General features: G+C 36.3%; 4 protein-coding genes across 6 annotated transcripts; 1 reads left to right on the top strand and 3 right to left on the bottom strand.

The window, feature by feature from the left end:
• Positions 1 to 360: 360 nt before the first annotated feature.
• Positions 361 to 5,949, bottom strand: LOC132161027 (myosin light polypeptide 6-like). 2 transcript variants are annotated; one of them, XM_059570795.1, is made up of 7 exons: positions 5,827 to 5,949; positions 5,491 to 5,518; positions 3,858 to 4,001; positions 3,320 to 3,493; positions 2,270 to 2,347; positions 2,133 to 2,168; positions 361 to 772 (listed from the first exon to the last, which is right to left on the bottom strand). In XM_059570795.1, the coding sequence occupies exons 1-6, from the start codon at positions 5,827 to 5,829 to the stop codon at positions 2,140 to 2,142; spliced, it is 456 nt and encodes a 151-aa protein (XP_059426778.1). In that variant the 5' UTR covers positions 5,830 to 5,949; the 3' UTR covers positions 361 to 772; positions 2,133 to 2,139. The 2 variants fall into 2 exon arrangements, with proteins under 2 accessions (XP_059426778.1, XP_059426777.1); XM_059570794.1 differs by lacking the exon at positions 2,133 to 2,168 and having other exon boundaries at positions 5,827 to 5,948.
• Positions 5,950 to 8,120: 2,171 nt separating this feature from the next.
• On the bottom strand, positions 8,121 to 10,912 carry LOC132161025 (elongation factor Ts, mitochondrial). Its single transcript, XM_059570792.1, has 6 exons — positions 10,768 to 10,912; positions 10,349 to 10,501; positions 9,883 to 10,011; positions 9,687 to 9,803; positions 9,516 to 9,597; positions 8,121 to 8,877 (listed from the first exon to the last, which is right to left on the bottom strand). Exons 1-6 carry the CDS (start codon positions 10,813 to 10,815, stop codon positions 8,486 to 8,488), a joined length of 921 nt encoding a protein of 306 aa, XP_059426775.1. The 5' UTR covers positions 10,816 to 10,912; the 3' UTR covers positions 8,121 to 8,485.
• Positions 10,913 to 11,854: 942 nt separating this feature from the next.
• Positions 11,855 to 15,688, top strand: LOC132161026 (uridylate-specific endoribonuclease A-like). Its single transcript, XM_059570793.1, is given in 7 exon segments — positions 11,855 to 12,248; positions 13,652 to 13,808; positions 13,913 to 14,112; positions 14,768 to 14,881; positions 14,961 to 15,067; positions 15,177 to 15,319; positions 15,450 to 15,688. Coding segments are annotated over 7 exon segments (894 nt in total). The 5' UTR covers positions 11,855 to 12,190; the 3' UTR covers positions 15,565 to 15,688.
• Positions 15,689 to 15,744: 56 nt separating this feature from the next.
• LOC132161024 (formylglycine-generating enzyme-like) lies at positions 15,745 to 24,818 on the bottom strand. 2 transcript variants are annotated; one of them, XM_059570790.1, is made up of 9 exons: positions 24,520 to 24,818; positions 23,971 to 24,144; positions 23,817 to 23,891; positions 17,592 to 17,674; positions 17,309 to 17,431; positions 17,104 to 17,218; positions 16,886 to 16,999; positions 16,715 to 16,774; positions 15,745 to 16,078 (listed from the first exon to the last, which is right to left on the bottom strand). In XM_059570790.1, exons 1-9 carry the CDS (start codon positions 24,781 to 24,783, stop codon positions 15,977 to 15,979), a joined length of 1,110 nt encoding a protein of 369 aa, XP_059426773.1. In that variant the 5' UTR covers positions 24,784 to 24,818; the 3' UTR covers positions 15,745 to 15,976. The 2 variants fall into 2 exon arrangements, with proteins under 2 accessions (XP_059426773.1, XP_059426774.1); XM_059570791.1 differs by having other exon boundaries at positions 24,525 to 24,673.
• Positions 24,819 to 26,799: the final 1,981 nt, after the last annotated feature.

The following is a 26,799-nucleotide window of genomic DNA, read 5'->3' as shown; positions in this document are numbered from 1 at the left end:
TCTAAACAATAATGACAGATGAACTATATTGTTAGAACCACAAGGTGTTATTATACATACTACTAATGTCTAAACAGTCCTTTTCTTTAGGTTTTTTTAGCGAGTGCACTTGTCTTATAAGGTAAACACAGGACCACTAAAACATCTTGGCAGCACCAGGATTCCGGGCCAACACATTCAAGCACCTTCACATACTCCTAAATTGGTATGGTCTTGTATTATGTTTATTGGGAGAGAGTTAACTATACTACAATGGAAATGGTTGGTACAAAAATCCCCTACAAGGCAACTCACCCATATTCTCCCACACATACACTACACCCACACTCACAGCCCTGACATAAAGACAAATCAACAAAATCAAAGATCATTCAGAATATTTATTATGATTCACAGCAGACAATAAAGAGGGATGTCAAATGACTAACAAACATTTAGACAAAAGGTTAATTAAAAATAAAAAAAAACTACAGTAAGAGCCAACCAAAATGTCCCTCACAGTTTAAGACGGATAGGGGCTGAATACAATAATTGATGGAATGAATGTAATGGCTGAAAGGTATTCAAGCAAACCTATGAACACCAGTGGAAGTTTTTGGAATGACTTGAGCCATAATTCTCCAGAAACATGATAAAAGGCACTTAAGGAAAAAAAAAAAAGATCAAATAATTAAAAAAGCTGATATGGAAATGAAGAATCACATAAATGGGGGGCAAAAATAAAATAAACGTGTCTGAATTCTTCAACCGCTCATGACCATCCTTACGAGTTCTGTAAAAGAGAGAGAAAAAAGTAGTATGAGGCAGTGATCCAAGAACATTCGACCCAGTAGGTCAGCAAATGTTGCCATGGACACAACACGTTAGGTTCTAGAAATTCCAGATCCATAAACAGCCACAGATCGCGCTAAAACAACAGACTGCATGTGTAGTTCAGTAACATTTCCCGGCAACCACAGGAGGTGAAATGCAGAAGCCCCAGGATGATTGGAAGGAAAGGGGGAGGAAAAAGAGATTGTCCAGGCCTAAAAGAAATTTGAATGAGTTAGCATACCTTACATAGGCATGGGGAGAACAGATAAATACACAAGTACAAAAGAGATAGAAAGCAGGAACAGCAAAGTGACAGGACTGGAAACTAGAATTAACAGAACACCTCTTTACAAAGCCTCTTAAGGTGACTGCAGAATTTCAAAAATAAAGAATAGGGCTGGGTGTTTACACAATTTCCACGATTTGATTATGATTATGACTCACAAGCTTGCAATTTGACTTAATAACAGTCTTCAATAAATTCAATTTGATATTGATTCATTTGGGTATATCAGGTACAGTGCATGTCAATTTTTTCTCAAGAAAAAAAACCCTTCTCATAACTAATGCTGTAAGCTTTACAGGGAAGGCTGTTAGTTGGTACATTACTATAATATTAAAGGTCAATAGCTTGATCAATGGTCGAATTGCTTTTCGGAGATAAATGTAACTTTACATTACATATTGTTTACAATCTGTTTTATTGATATGTTTCCACAGCAGATGATACGTTCACACATTAAATTAAAACAGCATAGACTAAAAGACTGATTCTCAAAATGAGAAATTGACTCAAATCTAAAAAAATATATTTTTAGCCCGAATCTACCACCCTGGCACCATTTTAACCTTTAATATGATGCTGACAGTAATTTTTCTTTCACAATACCATCAGCTTCCATATATTCTCTGGCTGCATACACACTGCAAAAATGTAGGAGTGACTATCACATTTAAAAACAGAAAAAAATTAGTTATTATTCAAGTAAATGACCAAACTCTGTGTACAGAGCATATTAAGTGGATTGATAACTGTTTTTTGCTGCAGTGTGTATGTGGCCTGTTAGAACTAATGCAAGCAAAAGGGATTTGGATATGCAATAACACTGTATTTTAGAATAAAGAGTAATGGGTTGTTTCGGGGGAAGTTGGCATCAGGGTAACCAGCAAATTTAGCATCATCATGGCAAAAGTAGGAGTCAGGAGACGCCTATGCACATGCAGAAATGCTACATGCTACGCTACAGCCAAGGGGACACAGTAGAGAGGGAGCTGCAGGAGACAAGAATGAGTAAAAACTAACTGAGGACCATCCGTACCCTCTCCTCAACCAGCCATAATGTGGCGCACAAATGCTGTCGGAAGGAAAGGCAAATGGATTACATACTGACTTCAAAACTTCTACTGTAGTCTTGATGTTCAGAGAAGAAAAAAGGCCCATATGTGATTGTTGTACCTTCATAATTGATGCACCCATTAGCGTCCTCGTGTCCTGCCAAGAGCGTCTCCACCTCTTCCTCTGTCATCTTCTCACCTATCATAAAACACGGGCAAAATGCATTAAATTCTCTTTATGAAAACAACTGCAAGGTGCTTTTATTTCTCTGTTGGTGGTCAGCCTCTTCGGGATTGAAAGGACTGATCTTTTATCCAACAAAAAGTTTCATTTGATACAAATTAAATTTTATGGTTCAAAAATATCTGTGGGTTTTATTTCTGAATATTTTTCCTGTTAGTTAAAAGCACTATAAAATGCACCAAATCAGAGACTTGAGTCAGTATATTTTTTAGTAATGTGTACCTTTTGAAAACAGTGCGCTTAATTGTATTGAATGTGCAGATAAAATAGTGTTAATGAAATAAAAGGCCACTTAAGTATACTTCAAATCTTTACCACTTAAGTATGCTTTTAATAATGTCATATAAAGGTACATTTTAAATCAAGAATTACAGAAGTACACTTATTTGATATGTTGACTAACATACTAAAGTACATGTAAACTACTCCATAATTTGAACTGTAGTGTTTTATTCTAAACTACATTTTAATTTAATCTATTTTAAATGTACTAATTTGCTAATTTTTCATTACAAATGTTTCAACAGAAAGTACATATTTTAGTTTACGATAAATGCAGCACACATTAACCATGTTTTAAAGACAATAGAAGTAATAACACCTACTTAAGTGGTCAAATAAAGCACTCTAAAGTTCAGCTAATTGCACTTAATATAAATTTTAACTAAAATACATTTTCATTTAAATAAAATCCAATTATGTCTCTAAAAACTTTACATTCAGATTGTACGTATTATTTCCGTAATAATTACTCCTAATAAAAGTACGCTAAAGCAGCTTTAGAAAGAGTAGCATTCTCAGTTAAAGGTGACAATAGCAGAAAAAGAAAACATCCTAAGATGCTTCCCAAGTAGAAGAAACCTTGAAAATAATAAAAGTATTGTACTCTACTGTAAAATCATTCTATAAGAGGCCGTGACTCTTTACCCAGTGTAGTAAGGACATGTCGAAGCTCAGCGCCCATCACCGTTCCATTTCCCTCTTTGTCAAATACACGCAGCCCCTCCACAAAGTCCTCGAAGGAACCCTGATCCTTGTTCTTAGCGATGGCCTGCAGCATGGGCAGGAACTGCTCAAAGTCCAGCATTTTCATGTTCATATCTGAGAGAATGGACATTAAAAATCACTATTTTTATTCACATCAACATCTTAATCCACTGGGAATTAAGTAAGAAAATTATTACTTTATAATTACAAGTGTGGAGAATAAAGACAAATCTAGATTAAATCAGTGGGAAAGTGAAGTGGGTCTGAGTGCATTTAGACTGATTACATGAGAAACATTGCTTTTGTCTGACAGAATGTAAACAAGTATAGCTTAGTGATCAGGGGAAGGGACAGAGTCATACACTATCCCATTAAATGAAGAGCGCAGAGCTTTTAAACATTGTAACTTAAAATTATTTTTAGCAAATCATTCAGGACAAGGCGTGGTTGAATCATAACAGCAAAATAAAGACCAGACCTTCATTACTGGGGTTGCCCAGGACTTTGAGGACCTCAGCATTGACAGGGTTTTGCCCCAGAGCACGCATCACATCCCCACACTGACTGTACATGATCTTCCCATCTCCTGTTCGGTCAAAAAGGAGGAAGGCCTCCTTAAATTCTGTTAGGGAGAGAATGAGAGCGAGAAAATGCTTTAGACAGGTGATGTAGAAAATTTTTAAGTAGTTATGTGGACTGAAAATGAAAATGACAATGAGTAAAAATTATTGTGATTTATTCTAAAATAACAAGCACATTTTGATTTGATCTAAAATCATTAGGCTATTTGTTCTTGCTGGAGGCTTTGAGATCACTATCATAGTGCTTGGCAGAGCAGTTTACAGGAATGCAATGCTTCCCAGGCCGCCCTGAGTCAAACTTCACACACACACACACACACACACACACATTCTGTGATTAACCATATATGGGCAGAAGGGAGAACAAGCCCGACATCAATAAGAATATTAGTTTTGTCCCAAATGAGTCACTATACACTATGTACTCTACTGTCTAGTGTGAGTTTTGTCATAAACAAGGAGGAATACTACATAATAGACCAACAAAAGAATTAGAAATGTTTTAAAAAGACCAAAGTACATACACAATTTAGTGAAGTAAAAATGTAATGAACATCTTTGATGTTATTGTTGTTTTTATTTGTGATAAAATTCAAACACAGCAGTTCATTACAGAGAAATAATAAATCTGATGTGTTTTCTATGAGGAATGATGCCTAAACATTATACATTAAGTCTAGGCTGCTATTAGTAGATTTGAAAACAATTTAAATACAGTTCAATATGACTTGTTTCGCTTGTGAACGACTCATGAATAAAATTAAATTAAATCGGTTTCCTTTAATAATAAATGCATGCTATTGATCATTTTGCGGAATGTTTATCCATTGCACTCTTTTATTAATAATTAAAATACTGTAACTCTATATGGTAAAGAGGCTTACAAATCGGTTGGGTGAATGATTTACTCATAAAACTAAAGATATACTATACATCGCCACGTAGCCTACTGGTAGAAATACCATAGATAATATTTTTTACCATATCTGCAGGCATAACAATGTAACAAGCAAAGGGTTCAGTGAGCAAATGTTTTTAGTGTGCTGATTTAAAAGATTCGAGTCAGAAAGTTAAACAAATGTTTTTTTTTTTTCAAAAAGGTCATATTCTATTACTATTTTCTTAAATTCACATCCAAATATTTTTTCATGTTCCTTGTATGTCCGCGTCTCTAGCTTCACATTCCAGTGATTCCACTGCAACAGCTTCCGGTGTTTTCAAACGCGACGCATCTGGAAACCGCCTGCATTTAAACCTCAGCGTTTCAGCTCCAGAAACTGACACATCAAAGATCCCTCCTGTCTATTTTTATGCGTCAAATTTGGACATTAGGTACAACACAGCATGTAGGCTACACACCATATCGTGTGTTCTTCTGAGAACTAAGCATTGACTGCACATCTGTCAGCCAGTCCAACGGATGTAACGTTACGGGCCTACGTTTATTTTGCATCAAACACAAACGCAACTATATAAACCCAATGAAGTCATAGCATTATAACATTTAAATAGTCAACATTTATTACTCACCACAAATCTGATCCTCAGTGAAGTCAGACTGTCCATGCCAGGATAATGACGGCGATTAAGAAGATCAGCGTTAAAACAAAAGATGCATTGGTTTGATATTCCAATAAACGACACTAAGATTATCCTACAAAATTAAACACTCAGTGCAAACTAAAACTTTTGAATATTGAATGGATGATATATTGGACTGACAGCAGAGCTTGATGGCTTAAATACCTTAGATTGATCAACGTTGTGTCTAACGGTCTCATCGGTAAACCCAACGAGTCTATGACTAATAGGCATTACCTGCATCATAGTGAAAAAGAGAGATGCTGGCTTTGATAATGTACTTACCATGACAGCAGTGTTTGAGGGGGGAGCGTCGTCGCGAGCGCTGTGTGAATTACAGTATGGGCGAACACTCTCTGCTACACCGCTATATTCACGATGACGTCATGGCAACTCTATTCAATCCGAATCGGCCAATCGAATTGTGCGGGCGCTGGTTTCCCTCTTCTGTCATTACCTGTGTGTCAGACTTACGTGCGCAGTAGAAGAAAATATGGATACCGTAATGTACCCCCCCCCCCCCCCCCCCAAACGCATGCAGGAGTTGTTTTAATTACGCATCCCAAACGAATTATATTGCTTTCAACTCACATTTTATCCTTTCATACTGTTCTTGGGATTTCAAACTATGGCCTCGGCCCTAGTACTGTTTGAGCTACAGATGAAAAGCAATAATCCTGCATAATTATTTGAAATAAAATTAAAACCACTATATATGATAGAGTAGCCTACTTTAAACTTACATTTTAAGTCTGTGCAAGGCTTTCTTGTTTATTCTCTTACAAATGTAAAAGCCCTTTCACTTAAATTTAGTGTTCCTGTGGCTCAAGTAGTAGAGCAATGCGTTAGCAGCGTAAGGCTGTGGGTTCGATTCCCAGGGAACACGTTAGGTAAAAAAAAATGCCTGAATGCACTGTAAGTCGCTTTGGATAAAAGCGTCTGCTAAATGTAAATTCATGTCTGTACAGTAGAGGACACAGCTCAAACAAATACATGTTCATATGTTCCAGAACTACAGTAAGCATCATGTTTACACAGCGGACACAACCCATCAGCACTTATTCCCGATTTCTCTCTACATGGCAACATGAGAGCTGTCTGTCAATACACAGGAAACAAAGTTACTGGGGTTACCCTGCTCCCCCAATCCACATACGTTTTCAACATTTTTGTTAACATATATTTACAACATTACAACTGTATTTCACAAAAAAACTCAATAGTTTGAATGTTTGAAAGTGATGAACTGAATACAGAAATATTATTTAAACGAGACATATTATTCTCCAAAACATAATTGCTGGGTTAATTTTTCTTTACGTTTCCTTGGTTGGTAGCCGCACTGTGGACCTGATCATAGCATTTAAAACCATAGCACTTAAAAAATGTCAGCTTTACATTTTAATGTAAAATAAAATCACAATTATAATCAAATATTATTATTTTATTTACAGTACAATTGATTTATAATTGTAATATACTTCTGTGTTTTTTTCATTTATCTATTTTTTTTTTTTTTTTGCTTAATTTGAGTTTATTATTATTATAATGTTCAGTTTGACGGATTTCCTAAAACACTAGTGACAATACAGAATTCTGAACATCCAAATGTTAAATTAAAATTTTAGAGGGTTTGTCAAGTAAATATGGTTCCAAAACGGGGTTTTGCAGTGATACCATAGAATAACCTTTATTATTAAGAGAGAAAGGGGTTTAGCTGACAAAAAAAAGGTAACCCACAAAAAGATCTATGAACTGATATTTAAAATATTATATAATTTTTTTTAATTATTACCAAGTTAATAAAAAAATAAATAATGTCATCATATCAATAAAAAAGCAGGTCTCTTAATATATCATCTGATATCTTCTGAACAGATCTTCAAAGAAATTATTAGAAACATGCACATGATATTGTGCACTCCACTAGATGGCAGTAAAGTTCCAGTCAAGATGGGTATTACCACATCTAGAATATAAGAACTGTTTTAAATACTGATATTGCTATTTAGCTCTTTCAATGTTATGTCATTTGCTTGTTTTTATGTTCATACCATATATGCTTTAATACAAAAATCCTTTCACATGCAATACTTGCTTTGTTAGGATAAGCAACAGTTGTGAAAGTTAGGTTTCTGAGTTTGATGCTTTGTAATCAACCACAAAGGTTAACAAGAGGGTACATAGGAGTGCATGTTGCAACATCCGTCTTACCCAATAACCCAAAAAAAAGAATAAATAGTCTAATTAAATCAACTTTTCAGATGCTGTATGCATTAAGTGTAAAGTAAACCTGATATCCTATCCAGGGCTGCTTAAGAGCATTTCTAATATTGCTGTTTAGAGTTTGATTACAGAACTTGTAGCTGAATTATCACAGGGTAAAAGGTGTAAAATAAAAAGACACAGATTAACAGAATTATTCTGTCGAAATAAACTCAGTAGGTGGCAGTAAAGCACTAGATTAGACACTTGTCTACATAGACGCTTGTCCAGGTCAGATGCTTAACTAGGTTCTCTATAAACCTTGGTATTTGGTCAAAATCAAAACCTATGACAAAACTATGACGCATAACGTATTTCAGATCGCAAAACGTTTATTTTTTGGTGATGGCACAGAACCAGCATAGAACTTCAGATTCACCCATCTGAGGCTTTGTTTTTATTTATTATTTTTACCAGTAACATGTCATTTCATGTCATAGTCACAACGATGACTATTAGACCACTTTACAATTAATTTTCTTCATTCACTTCATGGATAAACTAGAATTTTGGTTGAGGGGTGCAGGCAGAGATATCATGGATATGATCTGAGCCTGTTTTTTGTTAAAATTAAAGAAGTATAGATATTTTACACTGAATTTTATACTAAAAATATGATTTTAAACCAAGCTGATGGATCCTTTAAGGAAATATATTTTCTCACTCAAAACAGCTGTGTTCACTCCTCCTGACTGGTGCTCTCTCCACACTGGAAGCGTATGAAGTCTAGCACACGTGCGTTCTGTAGAGTCAGGTACTGTCCCACAGTATATTTGGGATCTAGGAGGAAAGTCTGGGGCAAAAGTCTCGTCTCAGATTCACCACATGGTATATCATCCATGTTGCCAAGAGAAACAGGTGCTTCGCCCACTATATGTTGCCCCAGCTTCCTTCCCAGAGCGTCCGTCCCATCCTTAGGTCCACCTTGAAACACAACTAGCGATCCATAGCGCCCCATCTCAATGCCAACCTGCCCGGGAACTGCCCCATGAACGTATGAGCCAATGTGCCAATCAGAGGGCACAGCAAGTGACACGGCCCGCCGCATGCCAATGTTCTCACCTAATCGCCCTGAAGAGGAACAAACAGAATAGTGAAATGAGATGAGAATGAGGAAAGTTATTTTTCTTGTTATATTTTAATTATTAGAAGGTAGCCAACAGACAGGGGTGTGTTCAAATTGCAGGCGAGTGTAACTCATGTTGTGAAGATATAATGACTTGATGATTAATAAGATATAACCACTTCATGTAATTATATCATTTCTTGTACAACACAGAACAATTCTGTTGGGGGTCAGTAAGATGTTCTGATGTTTCCTTATGCACAATTATGCTGTGTTTATTTGATTAAAAAAAATCAGTAAAATAGTATTATTGTGTAATATTAAATATAACAGTTTTCTATTTTAATATATTTTAAAATAAAAAGCAGTTGCAGGTGAAAACAGTTGCAGGATTATTTGTTGAAAAGAAATTACAGCATTTATTTGAAACTGATTTTTTGTACTATTTTTTTTGTTACTTTTGATTAATTTAACTAACCTTTACTGAATAAAATGTATGCTTTTAAATACTGGGCCTAAATTCTGACCATTAGTGTACATTTACTTTAAGTAGCAAGAAATCATAGCCTGGTTTTATAAAGATATCCCAAAGTAAATATATGCAAAGGCAAACTCCCAAACAATATATCATGGTTTATCTCACCTATAGTCAAGGCTATCTGATCTGCCAGTGAGGGTCCCTCAGGAACATGGAGCTTACTAATGTCCTCAGAAGACAGCACACTCTGAATCAGAGAACAGATCAGCAGTTAGACTCAGAGGTTACAGAAAACGTGGAAGAAATGCATATTTCTGAAAAGGACTATGAATGTACCTTAATATACCCGGTCTGTTTTTTGCTGCTGTTATGAGCCAATACAGACAAAGCAATATCCTTCACCAACTGCTGAAATTTCTCATTCCTCGCCACAAAATCTGTCTCACAGTTCATCTGAAAAGAAAAACATACATTTCAGGTCAGTCACACTGCATCATTTTGTCCACCAAATTACACATTCACGTTAAGATACCTCAATCATGACAGCAGCATTGTCACCCATAAGGAGACCAATCAGCCCTTCCTTGGCTTTTCGACCTTCCAGTTTACTCGCTTTGCTCCAGCCCTCTTTTTTGGCTTGTTCATGCAGCCAGCTTTCTGCCTACAAACATCAAACTTTGCAAATCATAAATCACTCATCCTTTCCAAGTCCAGGCTTGTGCATGCACACCCTTACTTTATACACATCTAAATTACATATTTATATACATATATATAAACAGAGATGACAACAACCATGACAAGGATGTGAGTTTACTATTTGTGCCTGACAAATCAGACAACTTGTAGGTAATACACAGCAACTTGTTAAATCTTTTTAGTAAAAAAAAATACATTGGGTTTAAAATTCAAGTAGTAAAGTTAAAATGTATATAAGATATTTTGCATAAGATCCTCCATTCTTTTTACAGCAATCTTTTCAAAATCATGGACCACACCTGTGTAACATCATTGTTGAATTTCTCCAGGGCCTTTTTGCAGTTGATGAAGGTGTAGCCTGTAGATTTACGTAATTTGAGGAGAAGTGCTTTATCTGCTGCTAGACTCGGGCAGCTGGTGAAGAGAGACTGAACATGCTGTGGGACACATCCCTATGAACAACACATTATAAAAATATGACACATGATTAAATGATGCTACAGAACATTACACAGCCGCATGGAAACCGATATATATATATAATACTGTTATATAATACTGTCATCTGTTATTTAGAACACGCCTTTATATTAATAACCAGCCAAATATTTCATATCAAAGCAGACTGTCATGCAAAGAGCATCATAACTTCTGAAGCGTCCAGCCAAAAACATTAAAACATAAGAGTGCGAATTACGACAAATAAGACAAAGCCCACCTTGACTAATTCTGTTCTGACAGATCGAAATAAAGAATATAAAGCCATTTCTATATCTTCGTCAGGACTGACACTAGCTTCCTTACATCAGTAACTGGAATGTCATTGAAGCACGCTTTCTACAGAGCGAGAGGAAGGTCAAACAGAAGAGAATTCAATATAGCGCCATCTACTGCAAAGGAGTTCACACCGCAGCTTACTGACGATTCACTGCGAAAATGAAAATAACAAAGCCTAACGAAACTGGTATGCAAGAATAAAAGTTATAAAGAAAAAATGCATAAACCTGCTCAAATAATAATAATAACAATACTATTACCAGTGGCCTGTAACAAAAATAAAGTTTACCAAATAAACCAGGCTTATATCAGTTAGTCTGAATTATTTTGAACCAAATCAACTGACAATAAGTCAGTCAATAATTTTTCTTTTATGCCAAAAATCATTAGTATATTAAATAAAGATCCAGGAAATTATTTTGTAATTTTTCTACTGTAAATATATCAAAACGTAATTTTTGATTAGTAATATGCATTTGGACAATTTTAAAGGCGATTAATTTTTTTTATTATTTGTTTGCACCCTCAGATTCCAGATTTCAAATAGTTGTATCTCAGCCAAATATTGTCATATCATAACAAACTATACTTGACATAATGAAAAGCTTATGTATTTAGCTTTTGAGCTGATGTATAAATCGCAACTTCAATAAATTGACCCTTATGACTGGTGGTCCAGGGTCACATTTAAAAACAACTTGAATTGATTCCAAATGCTGTACAATATGGGGAAAAAAAACAACTCTACAATTCAAAAGAAGAAGAATGTGTCAGCTCTACTCCAACATGGAGATAAAAAAAGAAACTCTTTGACGAGTATAGTGACTGCAGTGTGAATGCTACCACCTGGTCTTCTGAATGTTTGTGTATTTAATCGAACACTTTCTTGACAAGAACACATTCTTGGCAAATGGATCAGACCATGAAATTGCCATGATGCACAGAAGATTGTATTAAATTAGTATATTCTATATAAATGGTATATTCATCTTTTTCTCCAGGTGTTTACCATTTCTGGAGCCTGAAATCGAGAACTGTTCTCAAAAGATTTTGCACCAGCTGACTGAAAAAGAGGAACAGCGATTCATTTATTTTATTTTATTTTATATTTGGATTACAGACTTCCTCTTTGTAATCATCTGCACCACTCCCAAAATTGCCTTTTTGCTCATAGTAACACATCAAAACGTACGAACTGAGTCACCTAAGTGCTTTATTATTAAATATCAGTAGTCATTATCACAACAGAAAGTGTTGATGCATGGGAGGAGTTCCTTAAGCTTTACTGAGCTGAGATAATATAAAAACCAACCCGCACAAAACCAAATCTGTAGTTTGTGCATCTAAATCGCCTGAAATCCATAATGAAGATCACCCTCATTCTCTTTCTCACCATCACTCTGATCTCTCAGGGCTACGGCGGTAAGTTCATACCTTCAGTTTCCATCCTGATTGTTCATTCAGTTAAACTGAACATGTTCATGTAGGCTACCTTTGGTTCTTGTACAGCATAGTTATCCTAATGCAAATAGTGCTCCTTCTCTCTCATTGTCAGATTCTCTGGACTTCTGTAAGTGTGAAATTATGATACTGACTTTCACCTATTTCATTCATTTTTTTTCTCCTAATTACTTATACCCAAATCTCCGTAATCAAATTCTGCTGCGATGACTATAAAAAGCAGTGTGGTCGTCGAGGTGAGCGTCAACATCTGTGTTTTACAGAATCATTCTCATAAAAAAGGTGCAAAGCTGTCATTGGGGTGGTATCAGTATAAAGGCAAACAGGGCCATCTTTGTACCTTTTCTGAAAGTGTATAGGTTTTAAAAAAAGTTTAGTAGCTGGTCTGGTCTTGCACATTAAAGCTGCAAAACTAATTCTGCTGTTCTGTCAAGTCAAGCTGGACTGAAGTTTATAGTTTAATGAATATAGTTTAATACTCCTTGTCTGTGTTCAATTAGACAAAAGGCATAAACGAATCAAGAATCCGAAGAAACACATACTCTAATGAATCATTCAAAGTAATTCTAAACAAACACAGGTTTTATTTGTCTCTTATATACAGTACAATGCTCAAGGTTTGTCGAGTCATGTGGGGCAAATCAGGGTTTTATAACAGGAATAAAAATAGGAGAAAGATTTTGTTCTAAATAGTACGGGGTTATCTTTGATAAGTTACTCATTGACCTCGAGTCCTGTATATTTTGGATCCCAAAAATGGCATGAAACTCAGCTGTGTCTACTTCTATAGATTCACACACACTTAATATCAAAATTCATTAGAAAATGCTAAACACCACATTTCCTATTCGGTAATCGATCAGTTTAGTTATTTGTATGAAGAACACTTAAAATACTATTCAGAGAAAAGGAAATTTCATGTATTTTTTTATTTTCTTAAAACATGATTTCTTTATTATTTCAGTCTACAAATTCTATACAGGTGAGATAAATCTGATGTAAGTTCAGTTAAATGCTGTTACGGTATAGCTGTCAACAGCACAAATCTGCATTACACCCAGGATTGCCACACAAATGTATAAAAACAAAAACAATACGAAACTTAAATCTAGTTAGATTTACAGTTACAGACACTGAACATGTTCAGACTTTTGACTGATAATTAACATTGGTTTCTTGACTACTAAGACAACACATTTCCAATTATAGAAATTGAATGTTGAAATTTGAAATTACTTACAGTAATTGCTTGGTTAACATCATTGCAGTAATTACTGTTATAGTTTTTCCTCATCTTTTATTCTTTCATTTTGCTCAGGTTTTTTCATGCACTAACTCTTTCTTCATCCTTTTCCCATCCCAAGCATTAGCCAGTGTCTCTGATGCTGAGATCAAGTCTCTGTCTGAGACGCTGTACAAGTTAGACCATAACAGGGCCACAGCCTCAGAACTGGTTATTGATCCTCAGACACTGATCTCTTCATCTCAGACCGGATCCAGGGATGACCACTCATCTCGCCCGTAAGACACAGAGTGCACACACAGATAACCACATATACACAGTATATATATAAACATACATCCATGTTATTATCATGTATTATAATGTGCTCGTTCTCTCTTAGACTGTTCAAGCAAGTGAGTAGTACTTTGCTCTCCAAGCCCACATATAAAGCTCTGCTGAATCTATTAGACAACTATAGAAGGGTGACAGGGGAAGTGGAGGATGTGCCCTCACAGGAAGTGCAGGAGCAGGACACTTTCCTCCAACAGACCATAAACACTGATGTGGGCAGGGAGCTTTACAATTTCCTCCACTCCAAAGGTATACGTGACCTCAAAACTCTTTTCGTTTCGTACCTTTTGAATTTAAGTGACATCAATGTGATAAAAATATTGAGATTGTACCTATTTTAGTATATATTAAATACGATTTGAAAATTCTACATTACCATTTTTGGGGTCAGTATTTTTTTTTTTTAAGAATTTCATTTTTTCTAGCAAGGATCTTTTTTTTTGTTGTTAAAAAGAGACAGTAAAGACATAATGTTGAAGATTTGTTTTGAATAAAATCCTCTCAACATTGCTTATAATAAGAACCGTGTCTTGAGGAGCAAATCAGTATATAAGAACAATTTCTGAAAGATCACGTGACATTGAAGACTGAAGTAATGATATAACAGGAATAAATTATATTTTTAAATATATTAAAATAGAAAAGAGCTTTTGAATTGTAAGAACATTCCACAATATTACTGTTTTTACTGTATCTTTGATCAAAGAAATGTATCCGCGGTGAGCATGAGATACTTTTATTAAAAAAAAAAAAAACTTACCAATACCAAACTTCTGAATGGTGAATTACTAGAAGAAAACAATTTAATGACTGCTATCATTTTGTGTTGCAACATGACAGTCGTTAAAAATCAATGTAAATAGATCATGCAAAATATTTGAATTTAAAAACTGCTGGTTTTCAGGTATATACTCATCTCAGAGCGAGTTTATCCAGGATCTGAAGATGATGTGGTTTGGTCTTTACTCTCGATCTAGTGGCAAACTGGACTCCAGTGGGTTTGAGCACATCTTTGCAGGTCAGAGTGTGTAAGCACATGTGATTGGCTGTCAAACTGCTTTTTATCTCTTTTTGGCTGACATGTATTGTGTCAACAGGGGAAATTAAGGGTGGAAAGGTGTCTGGTTTTCACAACTAGCTGCAGTTGTATCTGAATGAGAAACAGGGACTCCTAAATTACTACAGCCATAGTTTTAATGGCCCTGTGAGTACAACTGAGCATATGAATCAAATCAAACCAGTAAAACAGTCTGGATGTCTACTTGTATTACACATTTTGATTGAGTAAAAGTCAAGTTTCTCCCCTCTCTCAGTGGACCACATATCCTGATGTATTGGGAATGCAGTTTGAATGGAATGGATATTTCAAAGAGGTTGGTTCTGCCTTTGTTGGCTCTAGTCCTGAATTTGATCTTGCTATCTACAGTCTCTGCTACATCACCCGCCCTGGCAAGAAGTAAGTTGTAATTCTTTGTTGTCTGCCTATGCACATTTATTCCTCCATCCGGCCATTCATCAAATGAAACTCACTTTGTTTATCCGAGTAAATCAGATTTATGTACTCATCTTTTTGACTGTATTCTCAGGTGTTATGTGAGTCTGGGAGGACAGACTCTGGGCATTCAGACCTATACATGGGACAACAGCAGCTATGGGGATGGAAAGAAGTACATTGCCTCCGCTTACCCTGCCACACCATGATTCCCCGTCATCTGTGCATCAGCATCAACAGACTCACAACCAAAACAACTCATATGCAATCTTATTTTTTCTCTTGGTTGTTCGAGGTTGATGTTGGACCAAATAAAACACAAGAAAATAAAAACGCCCTTCCTGTCTGTATTTTTTACTAATACATAACAATATTCTTTCACACTCTCATTAGCTACAACTTTCAATTTATTAAGCAAATTTGTAGGTCACATATTTTCTTCGAATTTTTACATTTGATTTAAAACCATTTTCAGGATAGAATCACATTCTGTTATTATACAACAAAAAATAAAGAACAGAAATAAAAAACAACAAACTCTTACAAATGGCTTTATTTTCATAAAATACAAAATCCTTCTAGATTTCAAGTGTATGACAGTGATAGACCTGATGTTTGAGGTTATGGCTCAGCATCAGCGGTGCAGCGGAAGCCCAGATTAGAGGCAGAACTGTCCGGAGTATTTTGACTACGGGCTGCACACCTGTATCTGTAGCAGTAAGACTACAGAGAGAAAAATCTGTTAACATGTATGTAAACAAGTTGTATAAAAGCTTACAGATGAATGTTGTATTTTCCTCTTAGTTACATATATATATATATATATAATATACGGTGTATGTATTAGGCATATATAATATGTGCAGACTAGCTTTAAAATTTTTTGAAGCCTCTTATATTCACCAATGCTGCTTTTATTTGATCAAAAACACAGAAAATAACTTTTTTCTTTTTTAAATGCAATTTCTTCCTGTAATGGCAAAGCTGAATTTTCAGCAGCCATTACTTGTCTTCAGTGTCACATGATCTTGATAAATCATTCTATTATGATGATTTCCTGCCTAAGTAACATTCATTCTTATCTATGTTGAAAGCAGTTTTGTGGTTTAATGATTTTGTGGAAACATTATCATTTTTTCAGGATTCCTTGATAAATAGAAACTTTAAAAGAGCAGCATTTATTTAAAATAGAAATCTTTTGTAACATGTCTTTACTGCCAGTTTTGATCATCGGAATCTTTTTTGCTGTATAAAAGTATAACATTTTGACAATGTTAGCTAACATAAAATATCCCACACCTCAATAAACCCAACGCGCTAATGTCAGTCATACATTAGATGGCTTTGTATATGTTTTACCTTGTGGCACATGTAGGATCCTCCTTTCTTGACTCTGTCTGTCCCTGTTTCTGGTCCTTTCTATGAAAGGAGTCGTAAGGGTAAGGGTTTAACACATGAACAGCCTTATATGCATAAATAAAAAAACTTTAATTTATGGATGTGAGAATAGTTCACTCATATTAATCTTACAGGGTTGTACTTGTCTTCTGTAGTGTGATGCACATTCCACCAGTCTGCTGTCCACTCCCATGCGTTTCCCACCATGTCATACAGCCCAAAGCCATTTGCAGGAAATGACATCACCTGCCCAAAACACCAAGTAAACAGTCAGAGTTCTGTCATTTCTCCTCTCTTAATCTAAAACCCAATACACATGTAAATCAGGATAAAGGGCTACTTTGTGTTACCGGTGATGTGTTAGCATAGCCGTCCTCTACTGTGTTGTGGTTAGGGAAATCTCCTTGCCACAGGTTAGCATAGTGCAGCCCTCTGGGCATTAGTTTATTTCCCCATGGGTACAGCCTAACAAGATTGACAGATAAAGAATAAGTTAAAAAGACATTCAAATGGACAAACAATGAACAAAACAGACACACACACACACACACACACCTGTCCTGCAATCCTCCTCTACAGGCCAGCTCCCACTCAGCTTCGGTAGGAAGTCTGCGTTTGGCCCAGTGACAGTACGCCTGTGCATCACTCCATGATACATGTAGCACAGGGTGACTCATCCTAGATAAGAACACAGAGATTATGTTTAAAATTATGACTTCTAATCAGGTGTATGATTTGAAAACATATAACCTGATTGTACAGTATTACTGGTCATGTATTACAATCATTCAGCACTTGCTCATGTGGTAACAAATTTTTTATGCATTTATTCATTTACCTGTGCTCTATGGTTGAATCTGGTCCTTCTGGGTGTCTCCAGTCTGCACCTTTCACTGGTGACCACCAAGGAGCAGCAGCCACCTACTGACCATAATTATACACTGACAAAGTGAAGTGCAGCTTATTTATCTATAAATAGTTCATGCAGGCACAAAGAGATGGGTTCATTACTTGACTATATTTTTAGTTCATTTTTAACATTTCCAGTCTTTCCAAGACATTCTGTTCTTAGGCCACCCTCATGAATTCAATTCAGTTTTACCCACAAACATATTTGGTTATTTACGAAAAAATATATATTCTTTTTAATTTAGGTCAATTTATTTGATCAAAATTACTGTATAAAAATGTGAAAATATTATTTAGTGGTCGACTGACATACTGGACGATGTTTGACATTTTTTAAATATCGGCAGATAAGTTTTTCTGTTTGGCCGATGCGTTCAAGGCGGGACTTTTATTTTGACGACGCTGTGAACGACAGTGTTGCTCTTGGTCGCTGTCTTTGTTCAATCAAAAATCAGAAAGAGCTTTATTGCCAAGTATGCCTGCGCATACAAGGAATTTGTTTTAGTGACATAAGCTTCCAGTGCACAGAGACAACAACACACAGACAAAAAGAAACAATTTTTTTTTTTAAATTGCAAATAAATAAATGGTATAAACAGTTGTGCTATAGATGATAATGGAATATAATTGAGTAAGATGCAAGGATGTACTAAGATGGAGGGGTAACAAATATATATAAGGATATTGCACATTTTTATTGCGTAAGTGGGGAACATTTAACTGTTCATGAGGTAGATTGCCTGGGGGAAAAAACTGTTCTTGTGCATGACTGTCCAGGTATTTGCAGCTCTAAAGCGCCGGCCAGATGGCAAAAGTTCAAAGAAGGGGTAACTTGGAGGAGAGGAATTTTCTGAGACCTTTTCCTCACTCTGGATGTAAACAGTTCTTGAAGGTTGGGCAGGGGATCACCAATTTTGTAGCACATAACACACACAGTTTCACTCAATCTCATGTTAATCTTGAGTACCTATAGAGTAGTAATGCATCTTTCATATCTCCAAAAAGTCTTTAGTTTCATCATATTTATAAAAGAAAGATACAGCTGTACGATTCTTTCTGGAAAAAGCCAAGCTCTCGGAGGCGTGCCATGGGCGGAGCTAAAGAGTGACGAGCACTTGAGCACTGCATGCCAACAAAACAGACATTTGATGCCGTTTCACTTAACATCTGCAGATCTGAATCATGACTGGGATCTTTTATAGCTGGGACCGCTCCATCTTTCAGTATCAAACAGGGAACTACACTGACCTTTTCCATTGGTGGCACTTGTGCTACTAACTTTTTCAGTTACTGGCGCAAAACATGATTTGGTCGCACAAATTATTATAGTAAGCCACTCTGGATAATAATGAACAATAATGAAACTGTATTGCATACAGATGTGCTTTTTATTTTACTTGCCATCTTTTAAACCACATGCCTTCTTGTTTTATTTCTTACAGTACACACAGTGCATTGCTCCATCTTAGTACCTTAACCCAGGGCCGCAGCTGGGGTTAGAGGGGCCCTGGTGCATGTTGTACAGTGAGATTGTACAGTATGTCCATTCTATTTATTTATTTGTGCTATTTACACAATGTTTATGTTTTTAAAGTTTGTTTTTGTTCATTTAAAATAGCACATCTTCACTATATAATAAAATACACAGTCAAACCAAAATGTATTCAGACACCTTCAACATTTCTCACATTATCACAGTTTATTTGCTGTAGTTTAGAAATTGGTAATAAAATATGACAAGAACTCAGGGTTAAACTGTGTCAGAACATATTCCTCTTGATAATGTCAGATACAATATAATCAATTATATCAGATTATTTGGATTGACTGTGGATAAATTCTTGTTAAAACTACAAAGTAATTCAGTCAAGAGCAGTAAGTGATTTACTTTCATTTTCATAAATTAAAGACACTGACAGCAGATTTAGTAAATTAGGCGCGGTCACTTTAAGAGACAATGCATTCATTATAAGGATACACATCCGATTTCTTTCTCAGCTCTTTACTTTCACTTAAGACATAACCACAGACTTTCGAACACACTTTCCAAGACGGGTATTTTGACATATTTTGTATTTATTTGTTGTCAAATGTTGTCAAAAAGCAAGAAGACTTTGAGACGCGTCTCTGCGTGCACCCTGAACACCGCGGTGCTGAATTGAGCTCTTTCACTTTTCACTCTTTTTTTTCTGTTTGTTTAAACTGCGATTTGTATTTGTTCAATCAGGTGCAGGAGGACGCAAACGTCCTTAAGGAGAGCTCGGTTCAGTCTGTGAGACGCGGCTCTCTCGTGCGCACCGAACACAGCGGTTTAACAGTTCTGATGGAAGTCTGTCTTATAATCAGAACTAGGGCTGCATGATATTGGGAAAAAATGACATTGCGATATTTTATTTTTCTGCGATATATATTGCGATATTTTTTCTTACAAACAAAAATGGGGTGAGCACACTTACATTCTCATTTTAAATGATTTAAACATCGACACCATCACGTCAATTGATTAATATGCGGGAGGGAGAGAGAGCAAGACAGCGCTCGTGTTGTTTGAAGACGGCTCGCTCTCTCTCTGTCTCTCTCGCGCACGCTCTCTCTCTGTCTCTCTCGCGCGCTCTCTCTCTCTCTCTCTCTCTCTCGCGCACGCTCTCTCTCTGTCTCTCTCGCGCGCTCTCTCTCTCTCTCTCTCTCTCTCTCTCTCTCTCTCTGTCTCTCTCGCGCACGCTCTCTCTCTGTCTCTCTCGCGCGCTCTCTCTCTCTCTCTCTGTCTCTCTCGCGCACGCTCTCTCTCTCTCGCGCACGCTCTCTGTCTCTCTCGCGCGCTCTCTCTCTCTGTGTCTCTCTCGCGCTCTCTCTGTCTCTTTGCCCTGTTAAACTTGCATGTGTTTTTCAGTCCTGTCAATGAAAAAACTTTCACTCTATGATGGTTAAGCTGTGCAATTAATCTGCGAATCACATTCGTCAAGGGCCGGGGAGCAGCTGGCCCGTACAGTTAATGAATAACAGATCAACTATGACAGCCTACATCGCACATCCTACGATGTGACTATCGTGGATTCGTACATCGCGACATCGATGCTTAAACGACACATCGTGCAGCCCTAATCAGAACTGTTAAACAAAGGAATTAAATCTATACAAAAAGAATTAAAACAAGATACAGATACAATACTTTTATATCATTAGTGATAGAAAGGCAAACATAATAATACTTTCTCGTTTGCCGTTAGCATTCAAATAATACGCATTTATATCATTTAAACAAATCTTTGAATGACTAATGCACATTTAATTTAACAAACCTTGCAAACTTAGTTGCATCCAGTTTTGAGATCTTGTGAAGTGTGCATTTGTATCCTGCATGATCGCGTGTGCTCTGTGACAGTCGGTATGAAGGTAATTGAATGCCAAATAGATTTGCATATGCAGGGTAGGAGTTGTGGAAGTGTATCGAGAGCTAAATGTTGATTATGGTTTTTGGCATATGAAGTGTTATACAAATCAGATAAGACTAAATGGAGAGTCAGCCAGAGCCTCATGTGATTGGCTACAAGAAGGTGGTGGACCAGCCCTCCGCCTCACGCTTGCAAAACTGTTAGTGAGAGAATCGTGTCAAAATTGTAAGCGCAGAGAAAAGAAAGTCGGAGCTGTACATATCGGTTTATTTCGGAAACCTCTTGCCCCACATGCACAACTAGTCATTTAGACATTTGCAAAAGTTTGTTTTTTTGCACACACAGATTTGTTCTATGCAGACGATCTGTTTTGCAGTTCTTTAAACTGTTGTTTCCACTTGCAAATCACTGTTCACAGGCTTGCAGTACTTTTGACCGTATTTTAGAGAAAACAACGTGCCAAAAGTAAGTCAGAAGAATGCAGATCATATTTATTTTGCATTAACATTAAGCTGCAGTTTGACAATAAATGAATTACATTATGATTAACAGTAAAATGCTACAAATAATTTTTTTTGTTCTTTACAAAGCTTCTCTTCTCTTCTTCTTTACAAATTGAATTTACGTTTACAGTTTTATGTACACTTCCACAACTCCTACCCCACGTATGGAAATCTTTTAGGTAGGGGTGCACCGAAATTTCGGCCGCCGAAAATTTTCGGCCGAAATGGCATTATCGGTTACAGGCCGAAATAAAAAAAACAGCTGAAGACGTAAACCGAAAATGAATGTCACCCGCCCCTCCCATCCGTGAGTAAGCGCTTAGGTTTCACTCACGGTCGAGCTGTTATCACGCGTCTGCCTATCAAAGATTAAGCATGTCAAAGGGCTGTCACAATCAAAAAAAGCTTGTCACAAAAGCTGCACAATCGATCGGACCAACCTACACAAGTTTCGAAAACGAAAACAGGGAATCGATTTTAACGGCCTTCTCTCGGAGCGCGTCCAGCTCGTCACTATACGCTCGCAGCGAACGCGTGTCACACAGCAACTGCAGGTTCTGACACACACACACACACACACACACACACACACAGAGCCTATTAGTGCATAATATCAATGTAGCCTTCAGTAATGTTTTTTATTGATGTTATGGCAGTCCACATTGCTGACTTGTGCGCGTCTCAAGCGCCCTCTTTACGTTCGCCCTAATGCCTGTTTAGTTGTCGGTGGATTTGCCTATATTTGGCGTTGAAAAACGGATCAACGCCAAATATAGGCAATTTACTAACGATTCAATGAACACTTTGCCTATGTCTCAAAAATCGAACAGGATTTTTTTTTCACAAAAGTGACAGCCCTATACGAGAGGACACCAAAGTTGCAATATGTAACATTTGTTCTGCAAAAATCTCCAAAATTGTTGATTTTTTTTGCACAATTTTTAAAAAACTATTTTATTTGATGGAACATAAAACTTGAAGAATAATTATTATTTATATTTATTGTAAAAAATATTTTATGTTTTGTTATGTAACTGTTAATAAAAGTTTGATTATTATATTGTGATTTTTCAATTCAGATCCATTAAATCCAAGCAATATATATATACGTTTTTAAAAGAAGCCATTTTCGGCTTCAGTTTCGGTTTTCGGCCAAGTGCATCCTAAATGTTCGGTTTCGGTGCAGAATTTTCATTTCGGTGCATCACTACTTTTAGGCATTAAATTACCTTCATAGGTCAGTGCGTGCGAATTGAATGTGGACAGGAGGAGAGTTCAGCTTCACCGGAGACGTGCAATCCACAAGCTTTAAACTCATGATTTTAAATTATGATGTGCTTTATGCATTTGTCCAATGTCATATTCATGTCATTTCCACTGTGTGCTGTATGTAAAATGAGCGTTACCTTGGCTTTATTTGAAAAAAATACGATTCCCAATGCATAATGCCCTGTTGGTTACCGTGTTTGCTTCCTTTTTAATTACATTTTACTAAATATTTATTTATTTGTTAAAATACTTTGTCATCTAAAGAATGTTTATTTTACACATTTTATTTTAATCCATTTTCAAATGATTTCAAATTTCTCAAATATAAATTAAAAATAAATAAAATGATATTGGCTTTATATTGGTCACCCTGCTTTCCAAGATATCGGCATCAGTTGTCAAAAAAACAATATTGGTTGATCACTAATATTACTACAGTTTAAAGGATTTTTTTCTATTTTAATATTTTTCAAAATTTAATTTATTCCTGCGATGGTAAAGCTGGATTTTCAGCAACCAGTCTCCAATGTCTTCAATGTTTTCCAGTTTTCAATGTCACATGATCCTTCAGAAATTATCATCAAATGTTGTTTCAGTACTCAAGAAACATTTCTTATAATTAGCAATGTTGAAAACATTGATAATAGGAACCATTAGTAAATGAGCACAACTAACAGTTGAGCTTTAGAATAATTTCTTAAGGATCATGTAACACTTAAGACTGAAGTATTGGCCACTAAAAATGAAAGGAAGGAATCAAAGGAAGAAACACAAAACAACTACTGTTAAATTGTGTAATAAACTGTGTAAATTGTAATGTAGTATACAAATACGAAGGTAAAATGTACAGCCAGCAATAAGTTGGTCATTACTGCACAACAAAAAAAAGGAAGAAAGAAAGCTTTGAAATGTAAATATATTTTATACCCAATACTAAACTAACAATAAAGTTAACAGAATAACTAAAATGTATGTGTATGTATTTCTCACCGCACTTGACAGAGTGCTCTTCACCTCCTCACTCAGCAGTCCCTCAAAAACAAAGGAGTCTCCAAAACGCTCAGCCTATAGATACAGGTAGCTGATTGAGCGAGTGGGTATATTGATTATTTGTCTTATGGCCCAGTGAATGGTTGTTATTTACCTCAGTGACGTATCCTGTCTGGTTGGTGAAGTGTTGGAACTGCTGGTTTGTGACTTCATGCTCTTCAATGTAAAAAGGGTCCAGCCTCACTCTCCTCTGTGGTCCCTCTCCATCCTGTGGTATCCCTGGGTCATCCGTTCCCATCATAAACCAATCTCCCTGCAGCAGCACCAGCTACACACACCACATAAACAATGTCTTAAAACAATAATTCATCAAAAATAAGAATACATATTTATTATCATGTATTTTTAAACGTATATTTTTTTTTCACATGAAAGTTATTTATAGCATAATGTCTATGTCTGTATAATGAAAGTGAAAGGCTGTCAAGTGAGATTTTCAACTGAAGTACATGTTCCACACAAAAAGCATGTAGATCACATGTAGAGAACTTAATTTAAATGCAATATACTAACTTGACAGCCATCCAATTTTATACAAATTTGAAATTCTCCTTTTGTATTTCACAAAAACAGTATGAAACAACACTTTACTCAACAGGAGCATGATAAAGGCAAACATAAGTGATAAATTATACAAACCCACCTTACTGCGTATATCATGCTCTGTCTCGTGTGGACTTTCGTTTTCGTTTTTCGCTGTTTTGGAGTATATATCTGCCTCGTCGTGATGTTCCAGTTTGTTTTCATCTCTTACATCAACAGTAACATCCCTTTTCAGTCCCTGACAACCACAACCCGTGCCCTGTGACTCCGACGAATTCTGCTCAAGCACGATGTCGTCTAGATCACAACGCACTGCTAAAATGCAGAGAAATAAAACTACAGAACCCCTCAGTGTTGATGCCATAGCCAGTGTCAACTCTGCTCATGGTGAACCGCACGTCCGGAAAGAGCAGGGTTGCCAGGTTTACGCAGCTTTTGCAGCGTCTGCTTCTCAAACATTTCACATTTTTTGGCGGTGTTACCCTGGTAAAAGTCGCATTCAGTGGTTAAATGTAACACTACGGGGGTCGTTTTTTCTTCTTCTTTTAATTCAGTTCCATCACACAAAGGCACAATGTAAACAGGAAACGTTGTAAATCTCAAAGCATGCAAAACATAACAGCAACAACAAGGCAAGTGTTAAAGTAAACCAATTCCGCGGGAATTCCGCGGACTTGGCAACCCTGGGAAAGCGTCATGGCTTCTTCTTCTTCTTCTTCTTTGTTCTTTAACGGCGGTTGCCGTCCAACTTCAATGGTGCATTACCGCCATCTACTGTTCTGGAGCTAGACAGAGCTAAACTGTAATATAAGACCGACTTCCAACTCTCTTCTCCCCCCTCCCCTTTAATTAATAATTATGATTTTCAAATCTGTATTCTATATCCCATTTGCTATACCAGTGTCCTTCAGGAAATAAATGAGTACATCATTTTATATTTTTTTTTTTTATATCATTTTAAGTTTTTCCCATGAAGAAGTTCCTTAAGTGAATTCCTTTGCACTCCCAAGTTCCTTATGTTTTCTTTCATCTTTATCCTTTCTCTCTCATATTTTTGGCATTCAAGTAGGCTAACGCAGGTTCAACAGATTCAATACGGTCACAAAATTCACATCTTCCTGATATATGCTTACCTAAGATGTGCAAGAACCTAACGAAAATTATTTCTTCCCTTCGATTGCTTCTAGCAATCTTCCCTTTCCCAACCTTTTGTATTCTGTATAAATGTCTCCCTTTCTCCTCTCTATCCCAACTACTCTGCCACTTTTTCATAATTTCTATCCAACTTTCTATTAAGCTTTATTTACTGATATGCCCCACTACATATCCTAAGTGCTTGGGTTTATATGACTTCCAATTTAGCCAGTTTAGTTCTTCCTGCATCTCAATATGATATACAACCAATCTATAAAAGACTTAATCAGTGCTCACGCCCCAGTCGACTCCTGTCAGAAACCTGCAACTTTTTTACACTTTACAATAACTTTCTCTATGTGACCTGTCTATGTTAACCTAGCATCAAAAATGACTCCCAAAAACATCTACTTTCTCCAGAACATGTCCATATAATTTAAGATTAAAAAGAGTCATAGGCTTAGTCAGCTGACATATGTAGCCTGCTCCTTGCATCCTAGAAGTTGCATTACTGCCATCTTCTCCTGCCTCCTATACACAGATTACAACTTCGAATCCTTGTCATCAGTCGTGTATTTTTAACGAAGCAGAACAGATGTTTCCTTCCATGTCCAGTTAGTCCTACACTTTCCATTTCTTTTATCATAATCTTTCTCTCCGTTTCATATTTCCTACACACAGTAATCAATGGTCAACTGTTTCCAAGGTTTGACACTGATCACAGAATCCAGTTGGCTTTCCTACAATATGGAGTGTGCTATTTAATTTATTGTGTCCTATTCTTAGTCTGTTCATTATTGTTTGCTCTCTCCTATTTTACCCCTTGCTTTCCACAATAACAACTCTTTTTTTAAACAAGTATAGATGTTGTCCTTTTGTTTCTTGATCCCATTGCTTCTGACATTCCTCAATAACTCTTTCCCAAACAACACTCTTCCCTTCTGATCTCAACAGCTTTATGTTTGTGTCTATAGTTACTTTTTTAATGACTAGTTTGGCTAATCTGTCAACTCTCTCATTTCCCATTATTCCTTTATGTGCAGCAATCCACATTAATACAGCCTCTGCACCGTTCTGCTTAATTCTCATAAGTAACCATAATTTCATAGAGCAGCTCTTGATGGTTTCTGGCCATACCTGAACTTTGAGTCACTAAGAGTTTTGTCCAATTTTTTTTGTTCAACCCATTCTAAAGCAATTAAAATGGCATCAACTCAACAGTATACACACTTAAATAGTTTGAGAT

Source organism: Carassius carassius, chromosome 17 (genome assembly GCF_963082965.1).
Source record: "Carassius carassius chromosome 17, fCarCar2.1, whole genome shotgun sequence".
NCBI classification, from domain to species: domain Eukaryota; kingdom Metazoa; phylum Chordata; class Actinopteri; order Cypriniformes; family Cyprinidae; genus Carassius; species Carassius carassius.
This window is presented reverse-complemented; position numbering and strand designations above follow the sequence as displayed.